Source organism: Oncorhynchus gorbuscha, linkage group LG07 (assembly GCF_021184085.1).
Source record: "Oncorhynchus gorbuscha isolate QuinsamMale2020 ecotype Even-year linkage group LG07, OgorEven_v1.0, whole genome shotgun sequence".
NCBI lineage: Eukaryota > Metazoa > Chordata > Actinopteri > Salmoniformes > Salmonidae > Oncorhynchus > Oncorhynchus gorbuscha.
Window position 1 is genome coordinate 2902982 of NC_060179.1, and position 21695 is coordinate 2924676.

Genomic DNA, 21695 nt, shown 5'->3' on the forward strand with positions numbered 1-21695 from the left:
TAAACTAGGGTTTAGGGCTCAGCACTGATTCATTTTGACTGAGGATAAACTAGGGTTTAGGGCTCAGCACTGATTCCTTTTGACTGAGGATAAACTAGGGTTTAGGGCTCAGCACTGATTCCTTTTGACTGAGGATAAACTAGGGTTTAGGGCTCAGCACTGATTCCTTTTGACTGAGGATAAACTAGGGTTTAGGGCTCAGCACTGATTCCTTTTGACTAAGGATTGGCAATAAAAGAAGAAGAAAACGAGTCCTTATTCAGTATTGAACTGTAGTTGAAGAAAAGATGAGGGTGTTATGCGGAATGGGAAGACGTACAGAAAGTACATTAATTTCACAATAAAAGGTGAGAACGTGAATGTCTGCCCTGGTGTGTCTGAAAGGCTTTCGTCCGACCTTCCTAACATTGATTGTTTAAAAGAAAACATCTATTAATAAGTAATAAGCATACATTTCAATAACGTTATAAATTATTTCCTGAACTCATTACCCAGTTTATTCTCTTTCCATTGCGGCAGCGTAATTCTTGATATCGTAGTTTCTCCTATACATCTACGATACTCCAGTCTATTACAATACAATTACTCCCATATTGTAAAAATTCATGTGTGGTAATTGTATTTTTATCTGGAGAAAGGACAATTACCATTCTGAAAGATGAACTCAATCACACATCGGGATATTAGATTATACGTTAAAGTTATTATGATAGTAATAAAGGTACGCTATCAAACCAGCAAGAGCATCTAAATCTATTAAATTACTAATTTCATTATAGCCTGTAGACATTTATAAGAAAGAGTTTGTTATCACAAGTGTTTTGGTTTACGGAAGAATATGTCTTCAAGTGTTGTAATCTTCAAGACTGGCTCATTCCCTCAGCTTGCTGTGTGTGTTTCTGTCTATCAATGTCTACATGTATCTCTCTACCCTGTACCCAGACAGAATGACTGACCCTGTACCCAGACAGATTGACTGACCCTGTACCCAGAGAGATTGACTGACCCTGTACCCAGAGAGATTGACTGACCCTGTACCCAGACAGATTGACTGACCCCGTTCCCAGACAGATGGACTGACCCTGTACCCAGACAGATTGACTGACCCTGTACCCAGACAGATGGACTAACCCTGTACCCAGACAGATTGACTGACCCTGTACCCAGAGAGATTGACTGACCCTGTACCCAGCCAGATTGACTGACCCTGTACCCAGACAGATTGACTGACCCTGTACCCAGACAGATTGACTGACCCTGTACCCAGACAGATTGACTGACCCTGTACCCAGACAGATTGACTGACCCTGTACCCAGACAGATTGACTGACCCTGTACCCAGACAGATAGACTGACCCTGTACCCAGACAGATTGACTGACCCTGTACCCAGACAGATTGACTGACCCTGTACCCAGACAGATTGACTGACCCTGTACCCAGACAGATGGACTGACCCTGTACCCAGACGGATTGACTGACCCTGTACCCAGACAGATTGACTGACCCTGTACCCAGACAGATTGACTGACCCTGTGCCCAGACAGTCGGTCTGCTGTTGAACTTCCCTGTAATCACTACCCTGCTCAGTGGCTGTACTGCTGTGGTGGAAAGAGAGAGAGTGATATGTTTGATGGTCACATACACCCGATAGGTGCAGTGAAATGTGTTGTTTTACAGGGTCAGTCATAATAGTACGGAGCCCCTGGAGCAAATTAGGGGTAAGTGCTTTGCTCAGGGGCACATCGACATATTTTTCCTTGTCAACTCGGGTATTCGAACCAGCAACCTTTCAGATACAGGCCTAATGCTCTAAATGCGAGGCTACATGCTGCCCTATGTGATAGATTAGATAGAGAGATACATAGAAATGTAGAGTGACAGGGAAAGAGAGACAAAGAGAGACAGAAAGAGAGACATTAAGAAAGAGAGATAGAGATGGAGAGAGACAGGGAGAGAGAGAGAGAAAGAGAGAGAGAGGAAGAAAGTGTGTAAGAGAGAGAGAGAGAGAGAGAGAGAGAGAGAGAGAGAGAGAGAGAGAGAGAGAGAGAGAGAGAGAGAGAGAGAGAGAGAGAGAGAGGGAGAGAGAGAGAGAGAGAGAGAGAGAGAGAGAGAGAGAGAGATATAGAGTGAGATTGGGAGAGATGTTCTGTGTTCTGCTGCCCTCCAATGGCAGCCAGCTGTTCTGCACACAGCACTGCACTGTTTCAATCTGCCAGCCTGGCCTACGATGGACAGTTAGCTAATCACACAGCGCACAGTGTTTATGCCACAGCCTTCACTCCTAGAAAAAAGGGTTGCATAGGAAAGCCCTTTTTGGCTTCGGAAAGAATCCTTTTTGGTTCCAGGTATACACCCTTTTGGGTTCCATGTAGAACCCTCTTTGGAAAGTGTTTTACATGAAACCTTAAAGGGTTCCACCTGGAACCAAAGTACAGCAACGTAATAAAATAAAGATGACATATATTTCACACCGTAGCCTGCTGAATTCCCTATGGATTGATGTTTCAGCATTGTCTCAGTGAAGAGTTCAGAGTTCAGATTTCCATATGTGACGTCAACGCACAGCTACAAGCCTCCTGGAGTTGGCTGCAGACGGAGGAGCAATATCCACCATCGTAGTACGGATGTAGCCTGGCCTGGAATGGGAAGCTAACTGAAGCTGGCGAGCTTTGGAAAACCCTCAGTAGATCTAGCTTGCTTTGTAGTATACCCTGCAGGACTGGGTTGGACTGGACTGGACTGGGTTGGACTGGTCTAGACTCCACTGGACTAGACAGAGCAGAACAAAGCAAAATGGAGCATAACAGATAACAGAACAGATTAGAACAGAACAGAACAGAGAATAACAGAACAGAGTAGAACAAAACAGAACAGAGAATAACAGAACAGAACAGAGAATAACAGAACAGAACCGAATAGAATAGAACAGAACAGAACAGAGAATAACAGAACAGAACCGAATAGAATAGAACAGAACAGAACAGAACAGAGAGTAACAGAACAGAACCGAATAGAATAGAACAGAACAGAACAGAGAGTAACAGAACAGAACAGAGAATAACAGAACAGAACAGAGAATAACAGAACAGAACCGAATAGAATAGAACAGAACAGAGCACAACATAACAGAACCGAATAGAATAGAACAGAACAGAACAGAGAATAACAAAACAGAACAGAGAATAACAGAACAGAACAGAGAATAACAGAACAGAACCGAATAGAATAGAACAGAACAGAGAGTAACAGAACAGAACAGAGAATAACAGAACAGAACAGAGAATAACAGAACAGAACAGAGAATAACAGAACAGAACCGAATAGAATAGAACAGAACAGAGAGTAAAAGAACAGAACAGAGAATAACAGAACAGAGTAGAACAGAAGAGAACCGAATAGAATAGAACAGAACAGAACAGAGAATAACAGAACAGAACAGAGAATAACAGAACAGAACCGAATAGAATAGAACAGAACAGAGAATAACAGAACAGAACAGAGAGTAACAGAACAGAGTAGGGCCAGAGGCCTCTACACAGGGAGTTCTCATTAAGCCAAATGAGTCCATGCAGGACAGTGTTGTGGTATTGGTAGGAAACAGATGTAGCTGGGCACTAACATGCTGGATCCTCCTGACCAATCACTGTCTCTGTCTGTCCTTTCTGCCTGCTTCACTGGAGATGGGAGATATGTGCTGTTATCTAGTAATTAACACACTAACACAGGTGGTCCAAAAAAGCTTCCAAGCACCTTAACATGCTCAAACACACACACACACACACACACACACACACACACACACACACACACACACACACACACACACACACACACACACACACACACACACACACACACACACACACACACACACACACACACACACACACACGCACACACACACAGTACATACACACACACACACATACAATACACACAGTACACACACAGTACACACACACACACGCACACGCACACGCACACACACACACACACACACACACACACACACACACACACACACACACACACACACACACACACACACACACACACACACACACACACACACACACACACACACACACACACACACACACGTACATACACACACACATACAATACACACAGTACACACACACACAGTACACACACACACACACACACACACACACACACACACACACACGCACGCACGCACGCACGCACGCACGCACGCACACACACACACACACACACACACACACAATGTAGACAGTGTGCTAAGGCCCAGATGGCTCGGACACAATAGTGGTGGCAGGCAGCAGGCTGTGAGTGATTGATTTCATGCTTGACTGGCTCTGATACAGTCACCTCAGGAGGTGCCAGGCAACCAGCCAGTATGCCAGCCTGCCAGCCAGTCAGGGTATTGGAAGAGGACCAGCCAGCCAGCCAGTCAGACAGGGATTTGGAAAAGAACCAGCCAGCCAGCCAGACAGGGCTTTGGAAGAGGGCCAGCCAGTCAGACAGGGCTTTGGAAGAGGACCAGCCAGCCAGCCAGCGAGAGAACCAGCCAGTCAGGGCTTAAGAAGAGGACCAGCCAGCCAGACAAGGCTTTGGAAGAGGACTAGCCAGCCAGCCAGCCAGTCAGACAGGGCTTTGGAAGAGGACCAGCCAGCCAGCCAGACAGGGCATTGGAAGAGGACCAGCCAGGCAGCCAGCCAGTCAGACAGGGCTTTGGAAGAGGACCAGCCAGCCAGTCAGGGCATTGGAAGAGGACCAGCCAGCCAGTCAGGACATTGGAAGAGGACCAGCCAGCCAGCCAGCAAAATAGACAGAGAACCAGCCAGTCAGGGCTTAAGAAGAGGACCAGCCAGCCAGCCAGTCAGGGCTTTAGAAGATGACCAGTCAGCCAGTCAGGGCTTTAGAAGAGGACCAGCCAGTCAGGGCTTTAGAAGAGGACCAGTCAGCCAGCCAGCCATTAGGGCTTTAGGAGAGGACCAGGCAGACAGTCAGCCATTTGCGCTTTAGGAGAGGACCAGGCAGACAGTCAGCCATTAGGGCTTTAGGAGAGGACCAGGCAGACAGTCAGCCATTAGGGCTTTAGGAGAGGATCAGGCAGACAGTCAGCCAGCAGGGCTTTAGAAGAGGACCATGCAGACAGTCAGCCAGCAGGGCTTTAGAAGAGGACCATGCAGACAGTCAGGGCTTTAGAAGAGGACCAGGCAGACAGTCAGCCAGTCAGCCAGGTAGGGCTTTAGGAGAGGACCAGGCAGACAGTCAGCCATTAGGGTTTTAGAAGAGGACCAGGCAGCCAGCAGGGCTTTAGAAGAGGACCATGCAGACAGTCAGCCATTAGGGCTTTAGGAGAGGAACATGCAGACAGTCAGTCATTGGGGCTTTAGAAGAGGACCAGGCAAACAGTCAGCCAGCAGGGCTTTAGAAGAGGACCAGGCAAACAGTCAGACAGTCAGGGCTTTAGGAGAGGACCAGGCAGACAGTCAGCCATTAGGGCTTTAGGAGAGGACCAGGCAGACAGTCAGCCAGCAGGGCTTTAGAAGAGGACCATGAGGCCAGTCAGCCATTAGGGCTTTAGGAGAGGACCAGGCAGACAGTCAACCATTAGGGCTTTAGGAGAGGACCAGGCAGACAGTCAGCCATTAGGGCTTTAGAAGACGACCATGCAGACAGTCAGCCAGCAGGGCTTTAGAAGAGGACCATGCAGACAGTCAGGGCTTTAGAAGAGGACCAGGCAGACAGTCAGGGCTTTAGAAGAGGACCAGGCAGACAGTCAGCCATTAGGGCTTTAGAAGAGGACCATGCAGACAGTCAGCCAGTCAGCCAGTTTGGGATTTAGGAGAGGACCAGCCAGCCAGTCGCCAGTCAGCCAGTTTGGGCTATAGGAGAGGACCAGCCAGCAAGACTGCCAGCCAGCCAGTCAGCCAGCTAGGGCTTTAGGAGAGGACCAGCCAGCCAGTCAGCCAGTTTAAGCCTGAGACTAGGACCAGCCAACCAGTCTGCAAGTTTGGGTCTTAGAAGAGGACCATCCAACCAGTCAGCCAGCCAGTCAGCCAGGCAGACAGTCAGCCAGCTAGGGCTTTAGGAGAGCACTAGCCAGTCAGTCAGCCAGTCAGCCACCCATCCAGTCAACCAGTCAATCAGCCTGTCAGTTTAGGCCTTAGAAGAGGTCCAGCCACGCAGTCAGCCAGTCAGCCAGTCAATCAGCCAGCCAGTCAGCCAGGCAGCCAAACATTCAGCTAGACAGTCAGCCAGACAGCCAGTCAGCCAGTCAAGGTGTGGCCCAAATAGATCCCCTCAAAATATATTGGATCACCTCCATAACACACACTTCACACTCTCAGTGCTCAGGAACACTGTAATATATGCCATTTAGCAGACGCTTTTATCCAAAGCGACTTACAGTCATGTGTGCATACATTCTACGTATGGGTGGTCCCGGGATCGAACCCACTACCCTGGCGTTACAAGCGCCATGCTCTACCAACTGAGCTACAGAAGGACCACACTGTAGGTAGATATATTTTGCCATTACAGAAAGATTATTGTTCATTCAATATGTCTCAGTGTATCGCTCTCCGTTCAACACAAAATGTTTTTATATTCAACGGGCCCCGTCCATATCCTGTAACATCCAAACCGGTGCCATGGGTGTGTCTGTACACGCCATCGTGCGCTTCTTGATTTTGCCTAAAGCCACCAGACGTGTTCATGACATGCAGGTTAAAACCTCTTTGGGCTAGGGGGAAGTATTTTCAAGTCACGGATGAAAAGCGTGCCCAGAGTAAACTGCCTGCTACTCTGGCCCAGATGCTAGCATATGCATATTATTAGTAGATTTGGGATAGAAAACACTCTGCCTGTGAGTTTAACTAAACTCATATCGCAGGCAAAAACCTGTCAAAAAATCCAACCAGGAAGTGGGAAATCTGAGGTTTGTAGTTTTTCAAGTCATACAGTGTCTATGGGGTCATATTGCACTTCCTAAGGTTTTCACTAGATGTCAACAGTCTTTAGAACCTTGTCCGATGCTTCTACTCTGAAGGAGGGGGGAATGGGAGCTGAATGAGTCAGAGGTCATCTAGAGTGGCATGAGCTGATCACCAGCTCTCAAGTGAGAGTTAGCTAGCCTCTTCTTTCATAGTCTCTTCTTTCCTAGCCTCTTCTTCCCTAGCCTCTTCTTACCTAGCCTCTTCTTCCCACTTCTCTTCTTTCCCAGCCTCTTCTTCCCACTCCTCTTCTTACCTAGCCTCTTCTTCCCCAGCCTCTTCTTCCCTACTCTCTTCTTCCCCAGCCTCTTCTTTCGCAACCTCTTCTTCCCTAGCCTCTTCTTTCCTAGCCTCTTCTTTCCCAGCCTCTTCTTCCCTAGCCTCTTCTTTCCCTAGCCTCTTCTTTCCGAGTCTCTTCTTCCCCAGCCTCTTCTTTCGCAACCTCTTCTTTCCTAGCCTCTTCTTTCCCAACCTCTTCTTCCCTAGCTTCTTCTTCCCCAGCCTCTTCTTTTCCTTTCTCTCCTTTCCTAGCCTCTTCTTTTCTAGTCTATTCTTTCCTAGCCTCTTCTTTCCCAGCCTCTTCTTCCCTTGCCTCTTCTTTCCTAGCTTCTTCTTTCCCAGCCTCTTCTTTCCCAACCTCTTCTTCCCTAGCCTCTTCTTTCCCTAGCCTCTTCTTCCTTAGCCTCTTCTTCCCTAGCCTCTTCTTTCCTAGCCTCTTCTTTCCTAGGCTCTTCTTTCCTAGGCTCTTCTTCCCACTCCTCTTCTACCAAGCCTCTTCTTCCCACTCCTCTTCTTACCTAGCATCTTCTTCCCACTTCTCTTCTTACCTAGCCTCTTCTTCCCACTCCTCTTCTTACCTAGCTTCTTCTTCCCACTCCTCTTCTTACGTAGCCTCTTCTTCCCACTCCTCTTCTTCCCACTCCTCTTCCCAAGCCTTTTCTTCCCTAGCCTCTTCTTACCTAGCCTCTTCTTTCCCTAGCCTCTTCTTCCCTACCCTCTTCTTCCCACTCCTCTTCTTCCCACTCCTCTTCCCTCGCCTCTTCTTCCCTAGCCTCTTCTTACCTAGCCTCTTCTTCCCACTTCTCTTCTTTCCCAGCCTCTTCTTCCCACTCCTCTTCTTTCCTAGTCTCTTCTTCGCCAGGCTCTTCTTTCCCAGCCTCTTCTTTCCTAGCCTCTTCTTTCCCAACCTCTTCTTCCCTCGCCTCTTCTTTCCCTAGCCTCTTCTTCCCTAGCCTCTTCTTACCTAGCCTCTTCTTCCCACTTCTCTTCTTTCCCAGCCTCTTCTTCCCACTCCTCTTCTTACCTAGCCTCTTCTTCCCCAGCCTCTTCTTCCCTACTCTCTTCTTCCCCAGCCTCTTCTTTCGCAACCTCTTCTTCCCTAGCCTCTTCTTTCCCTAGCCTCTTCTTTCCGAGTCTCTTCTTCCCCAGCCTCTTCTTTCGCAACCTCTTCTTTCCTAGCCTCTTCTTTCCCAGCCTCTTCTTCCCTAGCCTCTTCTTTCCCTAGCCTCTTCTTTCCGAGTCTCTTCTTCCCCAGCCTCTTCTTTCGCAACCTCTTCTTTCCTAGCCTCTTCTTTCCCAACCTCTTCTTCCCTAGCTTCTTCTTCCCCAGCCTCTTCTTTTCCTTTCTCCTCTTTCCTAGCCTCTTCTTTCCCAGCCTTTTCTTCCCTAGCCTCTTCTTCCCTAGCCTCTTCTTTCCTAGACTCTTCTTCCCCAGCCTCTTCTTTCCCAACCTCTTCTTTCCTAGCCTCTTCTTTCCCAGCCTCTTCTTTCCCTAGCCTCTTCTTTCCGAGTCTCTTCTTCCCCAGCCTCTTCTTTTCCTTTCTCCTCTTTCCTAGCCTCTTCTTTCCCAGCCTTTTCTTCCCTAGCCTCTTCTTCCCTAGCCCCTTCTTCCCTACTCTCTTCTTCCCCAGCCTCTTTTTTCCCAACCTCTTCTTCCCTAGCCTCTTCTTCCTTAGCCTCTTCTTTCCTAGCCTCTTCTTTCCTAGCCTCTTCTTTCCTAGGCTCTTCTTTCCACTCCTCTTCTTCCCACTCCTCTTCTCTCGCCTCTTCTTCCCTAGCCACTTCTTACCTAGCCTCTTCTTCCCAGTCCTCTTCTTCCCACTCCTCTTCCCTCGCCTCTTCTTCCCTAGCCTCTTCTTTCCCAGCCTCTTCTTCCCACTCCTCTTTCCTAGTCTCTTCTTCGCCAGGCTCTTCTTTCCCAGCCTCTTCTTTCCTAGCCTCTTCTTTCCCAGCCTCTTCTTCCCTCGCCTCTTCTTTCCCTAGCCTCTTCTTCCCTAGCCTCTTCTTCCCTAGCCTCTTCTTCACACTCCTCTTCTTCCCACTCCTCTTCTTACCTAGCCTCTTCTTCCCACTTCTCTTCTTTCCCAGCCTCTTCTTCCCTCTCCTCTTCTTACCTAGCCTCTTCTTCCCACTCCTCTTCTTTCCTAGCCTCTTCTTTCTCAGCCTCTTCTTCCCTTGCCTCTTCTTTCCTAGCATCTTCTTTCCCAGACTCTTCTTCCCGAGCCTCTTCTTCGCCAGGCTCTTCTTTCCCAGCCTCTTCTTTCCTAGCCTCTTCTTTCCCAGGCTCTTCTTCCCTCGCCTCTTCTTTCCCTAGCCTCTTCTTCCCTAGCCTCTTCTTCCCTAGCCTCTTCTTCCCACTCCTCTTCTTCCCACTCCTCTTCCCTAGCCTCTTCTTACCTAGCCTCTTCTTCCCACTTCTCTTCTTTCCCAGCCTCTTCTTCCCAGTCCTCTTCTTACCTAGCCTCTTCGTCCCACTCCTCTTCTTTCCTAGCCTCTTCTTTCCCAGCCTCTTCTTCCCTTGCCTCTTCTTTCCCAGCCTCTTCTTTCCCAGACTCTTCTTCCCGAGCCTCTTCTTCTCCAGTCTCTTCTTTCCCAGTCTCTTCTTTCCTAGCCTCTTCTTTCCCAGACTCTTCTTCCCTAGCCTCTTTTTCCCTACTCTCTTCTTCCGCAGCCTCTTCTTTCCCAACCTCTTCTTTCCTAGCCTCTTCCTTCCCAGCCTCTTCTTCCCTAGCCTCTTCTTTCCCTAGCCTCTTCTTCCCCAGCCTCTTCTTTTCCTTTCTCCTCTTTCCTAGCCTCTTCTTTCCCAGCCTTTTCTTCCCTAGCCTCTTCTTCCCTAGCCTCTTCTTCCCTACTCTCTTCTTCCCCAGCCTCTTCTTTCCCAACCTCTTCTTCCCTAGCCTCTTCTTCCTTAGCCTCTTCTTCCCTAGCCTCTTCTTTCCTCTTCTTTCCTATGCTCTTCTTTCCCAGCCTCTTCTTCCCACTCCTCTTCTTACCTCGCCTCTTCTTCCCACTCCTCTTCTTTCCTTGTCTCTTCTTCGCCAGCCTCTTCTTCCCTAGCCTCGTCTTCCCAACCCTCTTCTTCCCACTCCTCTTCCCTAGCCTCTTCTTACCTAGCCTCTTCTTCCCACTTCTCTTCTTTCCCAACCTCTTCTTCCCACTCCTCTTCTTACCTAGCCTCTTCTTCCCAGTCCTCTTCTTTCCTAGCCTCTTCTTTCACAGCCTCTTCATCTCTTGCCTCTTCTTCCCTAGCCTCTTCTTCCCTAGCCTCTTCTTACCTAGCCTCTTCTTCCCACTTCTCTTCTTTCCCAACCTCTTCTTCCCACTCCTCTTCTTACCTAGCCTCTTCTTCCCTCTCCTCTTCTTCCCTAGCCTCTTCTTCCCTAGCCTCTTCTTACCTAGCCTCTTCTTCCCACTTCTCTTCTTTCCCAACCTCTTCTTCCCACTCCTCTTCTTACCTAGCCTCTTCTTCCCACTCCTCTTCTTTCCTAGCCTCTTCTTTCCCAGCCTCTTCTTCTCTTGCCTCTTCTTTCCGAGTCTCTTCTTCCCCAGCGTCCTCTTTCCCAGCCTCCTCTTTCCTAGCCTCTTCTTTTCCAGCCTTTTCTTCCCTAGCCTCTTCTTCCCTAGCCTCTTCTTCCCTACTCTCTTCTTCCCCAGCCTCTTCTTTCCCTAGCTTTTTCTTCCCGAGTCTCTTCTTCCCCAGCCTCTTCTTTCCCAGCCTCCTCTTTCCTAGCCTCTTCTTTCCTAGCCTCTTCTTCCTTAGCCTCTTCTTCCATAGCCTCTTCTTTCCTAGCCTCTTCTTTTCTAGTCTATTCTTTCCTAGCCTCTTCTTTCCCAGCCTCTTCTTCCCTTGCCTCTTCTTTCCTAGCCTCTTCTTTCCTAGCCTCTTCTTTCCCAGACTCTTCTTCCCTAGCCTCTTCTTTCCTAGTCTCTTCTTCCCCAGCCTCTTCTTTCCCTAGCCTCTTCTTTCCGAGTTTCTTCTTCCCCAGCCTCTTCTTTTCCTTTCTCCTCTTTCCTAGCCTCTTCTTTCCCAGCCTTTTCTTCCCTAGCCTCTTCTTCCCTAGCCTCTTCTTCCCTACTCTCTTCTTCCCCAGCATCTTCTTTCCCAACCTCTTCTTCCCTAGCCTCTTCTTCCTTAGCCTCTTCTTCCCTAGCCTCTTCTTTCCTAGCCTCTTCTTTCCCAATCTCTTCTTTCCTAGCCTCTTCTTCCCACTCCTCTTCTTACCTCGCCTCTTCTTCCCACTCCTCTTCTTTCCTAGTCTCTTCTTCGCCAGGCTCTTCTTTCCCAGCCTCTTCTTCCCTCGCCTCTTCTTTCCCTAGCCTCTTCTTCCCTAGCCTCTTCTTACCTAGCCTCTTCTTCCCACTTCTCTTCTTTCCCAGCCTCTTCTTCCCACTCCTCTTCTTACCTAGCCTCTTCTTCCCACTCCTCTTCTTTCCTAGCCTCTTCTTTCCCAGCCTCTTCTTCCCTTGCCTCTTCTTTCCCAGCCTCTTCTTTCCCAGACTCTTCTTCCCGAGCCTCTTCTTCTCCAGTCTCTTCTTTCCCAGTCTCTTCTTTCCTAGTCTCTTCTTTCCTAGCCTCTTCTTTCCCAGACTCTTCTTCCCTAGCCTCTTCTTCCCTAGCCTCTTCTTCCCTACTCTCTTCTTCCCCAGCCTCTTCTTCCCTAGCCTCTTCTTCCTTAGCCTCTTCTTCCCTAGCCTCTTCTTTCCTAGCCTCTTCTTTCCTAGGCTCTTCTTTCCCAGCCTCTTCTTCCCACTCCTCTTCTTACCTCGCCTCTTCTTCCCACTCCTCTTCTTTCCTTGTCTCTTCTTCGCCAGCCTCTTCTTCCCTAGCCTCTTCTTCCCAATCCTCTTCTTCCCACTCCTCTTCCCTAGCCTCTTCTTCCCTAGCCTCTTCTTACCTAGCCTCTTCTTCCCACTTCTCTTCTTTCCCAACCTCTTCTTCCCACTCCTCTTCTTACCTAGCCTCTTCTTCCCACTCCTCTTCTTTCCTAGCCTCTTCTTTCACAGCCTCTTCTTTCCTAGCCTCTTCTTACCTCGCCTCTTCTTCCCACTCCTCTTCTTTCCTAGTCTCTTCTTCGCCAGGCTCTTCTTTCCCAGCCTCTTCTTCCCTCGCTTCTTCTTTCCCTAGCCTCTTCTTCCCTAGTCTCTTCTTCCCACTCCTCTTCTTCCTTCTTCTTCCCACTCTCTTCTTTCCCAGACTCTTCTTCCCTAGCCTCTTCTTCTCCAGCCTCTTCTTTCCCAGCCTCTTCTTTCCTAGCCTCTTCTTTCCTAGTCTCTCCTTCCCTAGCCTCTTCTTTCCCAGTCTCTTCTTTCCTAGCCTCTTCTTTCCTAGTCTATTCTTTCCTAGCCTCTTATTTCCCAGCCTCTTCTTCCCTAGTCTCTTCTACCCACTCGTCTTCTTCACTAGCCTCTTCTTTCCTAGCCTCTTCTTCACTAGACTCTTCTTCTCTAGCCTCTTCTTCCCTGGCCTCTTCTTCCCCAGTCTCTTCTTTCCTAGCCTCTTCTTTCCTAGCCTCTTCTTTCACAGCCTCTTCATCTCTTGCCTCTTCTTCCCTAGCCTCTTCTTCCCTAGCCTCTACTTACCTAGCCTCTTCTTCCCACTTCTCTTCTTTCCCAACCTCTTCTTCCCACTCCTCTTCTTACCTAGCCTCTTCTTCCCACTCCTCTTCTTTCCTAGCCTCTTCTTTCCCAGCCTCTTCTTCTCTTGCCTCTTCTTTCCGAGTCTCTTCTTCCCCAGCCTCCTCTTTCCCAGCCTCCTCTTTCCTAGCCTCTTCTTTTCCAGCCTTTTCTTCCCCAGCCTCTTCTTCCCTAGCCTGTTCTTCCCTACTCTCTTCTTCCCCAGCCTCTTCTTTCCCTAGCCTTTTCTTCCCGAGTCTCTTCTTCCCCAGCCTCTTCTTTCCCAGCCTCCTCTTTCCTAGCCTCTTCTTTCCTAGCCTCTTCTTCCTTAGCCTCTTCTTCCATAGCCTCTTCTTTCCTAGCCTCTTCTTTTCTAGTCTATTCTTTCCTAGCCTCTTCTTTCCCAGCCTCTTCTTCCCTTGCCTCTTCTTTCCTAGCCTCTTCTTTCCTAGCCTCTTCTTTCCCAGACTCTTCTTCCCTAGCCTCTTCTTTCCTAGTCTCTTCTTCCCCAGCCTCTTCTTTCCCTAGCCTCTTCTTTCCGAGTTTCTTCTTCCCCAGCCTCTTCTTTTCCTTTCTCCTCTTTCCTAGCCTCTTCTTTCCCAGCCTTTTCTTCCCTAGCCTCTTCTTCCCTAGCCTCTTCTTCCCTACTCTCTTCTTCCCCAGCATCTTCTTTCCCAACCTCTTCTTCCCTAGCCTCTTCTTCCTTAGCCTCTTCTTCCCTAGCCTCTTCTTTCCTAGCCTCTTCTTTCCCAATCTCTTCTTTCCTAGCCTCTTCTTCCCACTCCTCTTCTTACCTCGCCTCTTCTTCCCACTCCTCTTCTTTCCTAGTCTCTTCTTCAGCCAGGCTCTTCTTTCCCAGCCTCTTCTTCCCTCGCTTCTTCTTTCCCTAGCCTCTTCTTCCCTAGTCTCTTCTTCCCACTCCTCTTCTTACCTCGCCTCTTCTTCCCACTCCTCTTCTTTCCCAGACTCTTCTTCCCTAGCCTCTTCTTCTCCAGCCTCTTCTTTCCCAGCCTCTTCTTTCCTAGCCTCTTCTTTCCTAGTCTCTCCTTCCCTAGCCTCTTCTTTCCCAGTCTCTTCTTTCCTAGCCTCTTCTTTCCTAGTCTATTCTTTCCTAGCCTCTTATTTCCCAGCCTCTTCTTCCCTAGTCTCTTCTACCCACTCGTCTTCTTCACTAGCCTCTTCTTTCCTAGCCTCTTCTTCACTAGACTCTTCTTCTCTAGCCTCTTCTTCCCTGGCCTCTTCTTCCCCAGTCTCTTCTTTCCTAGCCTCTTCTTTCCTAGCCTCTTCTTTCCTAGTCTCTCCTTCCCTAGCCTCTTCTTTCCCAGCCTCTTCTTTCCTAGCCTCTTCTTTCCTAGTCTATTCTTTCCTAGCCTCTTATTTCCCAGCCTCTTCTTCCCTAGCCTCTTCTTCACATAGCCTCTTCTTTCCCAGACTCTTCTTCCCTAGCCTCTTCTTTCCTAGCCTCTTCTTTCCTAGGCTCTTCTTTCCTAGCCTCTTCTTTCCCAGACTCTTCTTCCCTAGCCTCTTATTTCCTAGCCTCTTCTTTCCTAGCCTCTTCTTTTCTAGTCTATTCTTTCCTAGCCTCTTCTTTCCCAGCCTCTTCTTCCCTTGCCTCTTCTTTCCTAGCCTCTTCTTTCCTAGCCTCTTCTTTCCCAGACTCTTCTTCCCTAGCCTCTTCTTTCCTAGCCTCTTCTTCCCCCTCTTCTTCCCCAGTCTCTTCCTTCCCTAGCCTCTTCTTTCCGAGTTTCTTCTTCCCCAGCCTCTTCTTTTCCTTTCTCCTCTTTCCTAGCCTCTTCTTTCCCAGCCTTTTCTTCCCTAGCCTCTTCTTCCCTAGCCTCTTCTTCCCTACTCTCTTCTTCCCCAGCCTCTTCTTTCCCAACCTCTTCTTCCCTAGCCTCTTCTTTCCCAGTCTCTTCTTCCCTCGCCTCTTCTTTCCTAGCCTCTTCTTACCTAGCCTCTTCTTCCCACTTCTCTTCTTTCCCAGCATCTTCTTCCCACTCCTCTTCTTCCCTAGCCTCTTCTTCCCTACTCTCTTCTTCCCCAGCCTCTTCTTTCCCTAGCCTTTTCTTCCCGAGTCTCTTCTTCCCCAGCCTCTTCTTTCCCAGCCTCCTCTTTCCTAGCCTCTTCTTTCCTAGCCTCTTCTTCCTTAGCCTCTTCTTCCATAGCCTCTTCTTTCCTAGCCTCTTCTTTTCTAGTCTATTCTTTCCTAGCCTCTTCTTTCCCAGCCTCTTCTTCCCTTGCCTCTTCTTTCCTAGTCTCTTCTTTCCTAGCCTCTTCTTTCCCAGACTCTTCTTCCCTAGCCTCTTCTTTCCTAGTCTCTTCTTCCCCAGCCTCTTCTTTCCCTAGCCTCTTCTTTCCCAGTTTCTTCTTCCCCAGCCTCTTCTTTTCCTTTCTCCTCTTTCCTAGCCTCTTCTTTCCCAGCCTTTTCTTCCCTAGCCTCTTCTTCCCTAGCCTCTTCTTCCCTACTCTCTTCTTCCCCAGCATCTTCTTTCCCAACCTCTTCTTCCCTAGCCTCTTCTTCCTTAGCCTCTTCTTCCCTAGCCTCTTCTTTCCTAGCCTCTTCTTTCCCAATCTCTTCTTTCCTAGCCTCTTCTTCCCACTCCTCTTCTTACCTCGCCTCTTCTTCCCACTCCTCTTCTTTCCTAGTCTCTTCTTCGCCAGGCTCTTCTTTCCCAGCCTCTTCTTCCCTCCTCTTCTTCTTTCCCTAGCCTCTTCTTCCCTAGTCTCTTCTTCCCACTCCTCTTCTTACCTCGCCTCTTCTTCCCACTCCTCTTCTTTCCCAGACTCTTCTTCCCTAGCCTCTTCTTCTCCAGCCTCTTCTTTCCCAGCCTCTTCTTTCCTAGCCTCTTCTTTCCTAGTCTCTCCTTCCCTAGCCTCTTCTTTCCCAGTCTCTTCTTTCCTAGCCTCTTCTTTCCTAGTCTATTCTTTCCTAGCCTCTTATTTCCCAGCCTCTTCTTCCCTAGTCTCTTCTACCCACTCGTCTTCTTCACTAGCCTCTTCTTTCCTAGCCTCTTCTTCACTAGACTCTTCTTCTCTAGCCTCTTCTTCCCTGGCCTCTTCTTCCCCAGTCTCTTCTTTCCTAGCCTCTTCTTTCCTAGCCTCTTCTTTCCTAGTCTCTCCTTCCCTAGCCTCTTCTTTCCCAGCCTCTTCTTTCCTAGCCTCTTCTTTCCTAGTCTATTCTTTCCTAGCCTCTTATTTCCCAGCCTCTTCTTCCCTAGCCTCTTCTTCACATAGCCTCTTCTTTCCCAGACTCTTCTTCCCTAGCCTCTTCTTTCCTAGCCTCTTCTTTCCTAGGCTCTTCTTTCCTAGCCTCTTCTTTCCCAGACTCTTCTTCCCTAGCCTCTTATTTCCTAGCCTCTTCTTTCCTAGCCTCTTCTTTTCTAGTCTATTCTTTCCTAGCCTCTTCTTTCCCAGCCTCTTCTTCCCTTGCCTCTTCTTTCCTAGCCTCTTCTTTCCTAGCCTCTTCTTTCCCAGACTCTTCTTCCCTAGCCTCTTCTTTCCTAGCCTCTTCTTCCCCAGTCTCTTCCTTCCCTAGCCTCTTCTTTCCGAGTTTCTTCTTCCCCAGCCTCTTCTTTTCCTTTCTCCTCTTTCCTAGCCTCTTCTTTCCCAGCCTTTTCTTCGCTAGCCTCTTCTTCCCTAGCCTCTTCTTCCCTACTCTCTTCTTCCCCAGCCTCTTCTTTCCCAACCTCTTCTTCCCTAGCCTCTTCTTTCCCAGTCTCTTCTTCCCTCGCCTCTTCTTTCCTAGCCTCTTCTTACCTAGCCTCTTCTTCCCACTTCTCTTCTTTCCCAGCATCTTCTTCCCACTCCTCTTCTTCCCTAGCCTCTTCTTCCCTACTCTCTTCTTCCCCAGCCTCTTCTTTCCCTAGCCTTTTCTTCCCGAGTCTCTTCTTCCCCAGCCTCTTCTTTCCCAGCCTCCTCTTTCTAGCCTCTTTCCTAGCCTCTCTTTCCTAGCCTCTTCTTCCTTAGCCTCTTCTTCCATAGCCTCTTCTTTCCTAGCCTCTTCTTTTCTAGTCTATTCTTTCCTAGCCTCTTCTTTCCCAGCCTCTTCTTCCCTTGCCTCTTCTTTCCTAGCCTCTTCTTTCCTAGCCTCTTCTTTCCCAGACTCTTCTTCCCTAGCCTCTTCTTTCCTAGTCTCTTCTTCCCCAGCCTCTTCTTTCCCTAGCCTCTTCTTTCCGAGTTTCTTCTTCCCCAGCCTCTTCTTTTCCTTTCTCCTCTTTCCTAGCCTCTTCTTTCCCAGCCTTTTCTTCCCTAGCCTCTTCTTCCCTAGCCTCTTCTTCCCTACTCTCTTCTTCCCCAGCATCTTCTTTCCCAACCTCTTCTTCCCTAGCCTCTTCTTCCTTAGCCTCTTCTTCCCTAGCCTCTTCTTTCCTAGCCTCTTCTTTCCCAATCTCTTCTTTCCTAGCCTCTTCTTCCCACTCCTCTTCTTACCTCGCCTCTTCTTCCCACTCCTCTTCTTTCCTAGTCTCTTCTTCGCCAGGCTCTTCTTTCCCAGCCTCTTCTTCCCTCGCTTCTTCTTTCCCTAGCCTCTTCTTCCCTAGTCTCTTCTTCCCACTCCTCTTCTTACCTCGCCTCTTCTTCCCACTCCTCTTCTTTCCCAGACTCTTCTTCCCTAGCCTCTTCTTCTCCAGCCTCTTCTTTCCCAGCCTCTTCTTTCCTAGCCTCTTCTTTCCTAGTCTCTCCTTCCCTAGCCTCTTCTTTCCCAGTCTCTTCTTTCCTAGCCTCTTCTTTCCTAGTCTATTCTTTCCTAGCCTCTTCTTTCCTAGTCTCTTCTTCCCTAGTCTCTTCTACCCACTCGTCTTCTTCACTAGCCTCTTCTTTCCTAGCCTCTTCTTCACTAGACTCTTCTTCTCTAGCCTCTTCTTCCCTGGCCTCTTCTTCCCCAGTCTCTTCTTTCCTAGCCTCTTCTTTCCTAGCCTCTTCTTTCCTAGTCTCTCCTTCCCTAGCCTCTTCTTTCCCAGCCTCTTCTTTCCTAGCCTCTTCTTTCCTAGTCTATTCTTTCCTAGCCTCTTATTTCCCAGCCTCTTCTTCCCTAGCCTCTTCTTCACATAGCCTCTTCTTTCCCAGACTCTTCTTCCCTAGCCTCTTCTTTCCTAGCCTCTTCTTTCCTAGGCTCTTCTTTCCTAGCCTCTTCTTTCCCAGACTCTTCTTCCCTAGCCTCTTATTTCCTAGCCTCTTCTTTCCCTAGCCTCTTCTTTTCTAGTCTATTCTTTCCTAGCCTCTTCTTTCCCAGCCTCTTCTTCCCTTGCCTCTTCTTTCCTAGCCTCTTCTTTCCTAGCCTCTTCTTTCCCAGACTCTTCTTCCCTAGCCTCTTCTTTCCTAGCCTCTTCTTTCCCAGCCTCTTCTTTCCTAGCCTCTTCTTTCTGAGTCTCTTCTTCCCCAGCCTCTTCTTTTCCTTTCTCCTCTTTCCTAGCCTCTTCTTTCCCAGCCTTTTCTTCCCTAGCCTCTTCTTCCCTAGCCTCTTCTTCCCTACTCTTTCTTCCCCAGCCTCTTCTTTCCCAACCTCTTCTTCCCTAGCCTCTTCTTTCCCAGTCTCTTCTTCCCTCGCCTCTTCTTTCCTAGCCTCTTCTTACCTAGCCTCTTCTTCCCACTTCTCTTCTTTCCCAGCATCTTCTTCCCACTCCTCTTCTTCCCTAGCCTCTTCTTCCCTACTCTCTTCTTCCCCAGCCTCTTCTTTCCCTAGCCTTTTCTTCCCGAGTCTCTTCTTCCCCAGCCTCTTCTTTCCCAGCCTCCTCTTTCCTAGCCTCTTCTTTCCTAGCCTCTTCTTCCTTAGCCTCTTCTTCCATAGCCTCTTCTTTCCTAGCCTCTTCTTTTCTAGTCTATTCTTTCCTAGCCTCTTCTTTCCCAGCCTCTTCTTCCCTTGCCTCTTCTTTCCTAGCCTCTTCTTTCCTAGCCTCTTCTTTCCCAGACTCTTCTTCCCTAGCCTCTTCTTTCCTAGTCTCTTCTTCCCCAGCCTCTTCTTTCCCTAGCCTCTTCTTTCCGAGTTTCTTCTTCCCCAGCCTCTTCTTTTCCTTTCTCCTCTTTCCTAGCCTCTTCTTTCCCAGCCTTTTCTTCCCTAGCCTCTTCTTCCCTAGCCTCTTCTTCCCTACTCTCTTCTTCCCCAGCATCTTCTTTCCCAACCTCTTCTTCCCTAGCCTCTTCTTCCTTAGCCTCTTCTTCCCTAGCCTCTTCTTTCCTAGCCTCTTCTTTCCCAATCTCTTCTTTCCTAGCCTCTTCTTCCCACTCCTCTTCTTACCTCGCCTCTTCTTCCCACTCCTCTTCTTTCCTAGTCTCTTCTTCCCAGGCTCTTCTTTCCCAGCCTCTTCTTCCTCGCTTCTTCTTTCCCTAGCCTCTTCTTCCCTAGTCTCTTCTTCCCACTCCTCTTCTTACCTCGCCTCTTCTTCCCACTCCTCTTCTTTCCCAGACTCTTCTTCCCTTCTTCTTCTCCAGCCTCTTCTTTCCCAGCCTCTTCTTTCCTAGCCTCTTCTTTCCTAGTCTCTCCTTCCCTAGCCTCTTCTTTCCCAGTCTCTTCTTTCCTAGCCTCTTCTTTCCTAGTCTATTCTTTCCTAGCCTCTTATTTCCCAGCCTCTTCTTCCCTAGTCTCTTCTACCCACTCGTCTTCTTCACTAGCCTCTTCTTTCCTAGCCTCTTCTTCACTAGACTCTTCTTCTCTAGCCTCTTCTTCCCTGGCCTCTTCTTCCCCAGTCTCTTCTTTCCTAGCCTCTTCTTTCCTAGCCTCTTCTTTCCTAGTCTCTCCTTCCCTAGCCTCTTCTTTCCCAGCCTCTTCTTTCCTAGCCTCTTCTTTCCTAGTCTATTCTTTCCTAGCCTCTTATTTCCCAGCCTCTTCTTCCCTAGCCTCTTCTTCACATAGCCTCTTCTTTCCCAGACTCTTCTTCCCTAGCCTCTTCTTTCCTAGCCTCTTCTTTCCTAGGCTCTTCTTTCCTAGCCTCTTCTTTCCCAGACTCTTCTTCCCTAGCCTCTTATTTCCTAGCCTCTTCTTTCCTAGCCTCTTTCTTTTCTAGTCTATTCTTTCCTAGCCTCTTCTTTCCCAGCCTCTTCTTCCCTTGCCTCTTCTTTCCTAGCCTCTTCTTTCCTAGCCTCTTCTTTCCCAGACTCTTCTTCCCTAGCCTCTTCTTTCCTAGCCTCTTCTTCCCCAGTCTCTTCCTTCCCTAGCCTCTTCTTTCCGAGTTTCTTCTTCCCCAGCCTCTTCTTTTCCTTTCTCCTCTTTCCTAGCCTCTTCTTTCCCAGCCTTTTCTTCCCTAGCCTCTTCTTCCCTAGCCTCTTCTTCCCTACTCTCTTCTTCCCCAGCCTCTTCTTTCCCAACCTCTTCTTCCCTAGCCTCTTCTTTCCCAGTCTCTTCTTCCCTCGCCTCTTCTTTCCTAGCCTCTTCTTACCTAGCCTCTTCTTCCCACTTCTCTTCTTTCCCAGCATCTTCTTCCCACTCCTCTTCTTACCTAGCCTCTTCTTCCCACTCCTCTTCTTACCTCGCCTCTTCTTCCCACTCCTCTTCTTACCTAACCTTTTCTTCCCAAGCCTCCCCTTCTCTAGCCTCTTCTGCTCTTGCCTCTTCTTTCCTAGTCTCTTCTTCCCTAGTCTCTTCTACCCACTCGTCTTACATTTACATTACATTTAAGTCATTTAGCAGACGCTCTTATCCAGAGCGACTTACTTCTTCTCTAGCCTCTTCTTCCCTAGCCTCTTCTTTCCCAGCCTCTTCTTTCCTAGCCTCTTCTTTCCTAGTCTATTCTTTCCTAGCCTCTTAATTCCCAGCCTCTTCTTCCCTATCCTCTTCTTTCATAGCCTCTTCTCTCCCAGACTCTTCTTTCCTAGCCTCTTCTTTCCTAGGCTCTTCTTTCCTAGCCTCTTTTTTCCCAGCCTCTTCTTTCCTAGCCTCTTCTTTCATAGTCTATTCTTCCCTAGCCTCTTCTTTTCCAAGCCTCTTATTTCCTAGTCTCTTCTTCCCCAGTCTCTTCTTCCCCAGCCTCTTCTTTCCCAGCCTCCTCTTTCCTAGCCTCTTTTTCCCAGCCTCTTCTTCCCTAGCCTCTTCTCCCTAGCCTCTTCTTCCCTACTCTCTTCTTCCCCAGCCTCTTCTTTGCTAGTCTCTTCTTTCCTAGTCTATTCTTTCCTAGCCTCTCCTATCCCAACCTCTTCTTTCCTAGCATCTTCTTTCCCAGCCTGTTCTTCCCTCGCCTCTTCTTTCCCTAGTCTATTCTTTCCTAGCCTCTTCTTTCCCAGCCTCTTATTTCCTAGTCTCTTCTTCCCCAGGCTCTTCTTTCCTAGCCTCTTCTTCCCTAGCCTCTTCTTTCCCAGCCTCTTCTTTCCTAGCCTCTTCTTTCCTAGCCTCTTCTTTCCTAGCCTCTTCTTTCCTAGGCTCTTCTTTCCTAGCCTCTTCTTTCCCAGACTCTTCTTCCCTAGCCTCTTATTTCCTAGCCTCTTCTTTCCTAGGCTCTTCTTTCCTAGCCTCTTCTTTCCCAACCTCTTCTTTCCTAGCCTCTTCTTTCCCAGCCTCTTCTCCCCTCGCCTCTTCTTTCCCTAGCCTCTTCTTTCCCAACCTCCTCTTTCCTAGCCTCTTCTTTCCCAGCCTTTTCTTCCCTAGCCTCTTCTTCCCTAGCCTCTTCTTCCCTAGTCTATTCTTTCCCTAGCCTCTTCTTTCCTAGTCTCTTCTTTCGCCAGGCTCGTCTTTCCCAGTCTCTTCTTTCCTAGCCTCTTCTTTCCCAGCCTCTTCTTCCCTCGCCTCTTCTTTCCCTAGCCTCTTCTTCCCTAGCCTCTTCTTCCCACTCATCTTCTTCCCACTCCTCTTCCCTAGCCTCTTCTTCCCTAGCCTCTTCTTACCTAGCCT

General features: G+C 48.7%; 1 protein-coding gene across 1 annotated transcript in view; it reads left to right on the top strand.

Moving 5' to 3' along the window:
- The first annotated feature begins 305 nt into the window (after positions 1–305).
- LOC124040465 (procollagen-lysine,2-oxoglutarate 5-dioxygenase 2-like) overlaps positions 306–21695 on the top strand; it is a 99827-nt gene continuing 78437 nt past the window's right edge. The window contains exon 1 of the mRNA XM_046357689.1: positions 306–315. Within this exon, the coding sequence (XP_046213645.1) occupies positions 306–315 (10 nt within the window). The remainder of the gene's footprint in view (positions 316–21695) is intronic.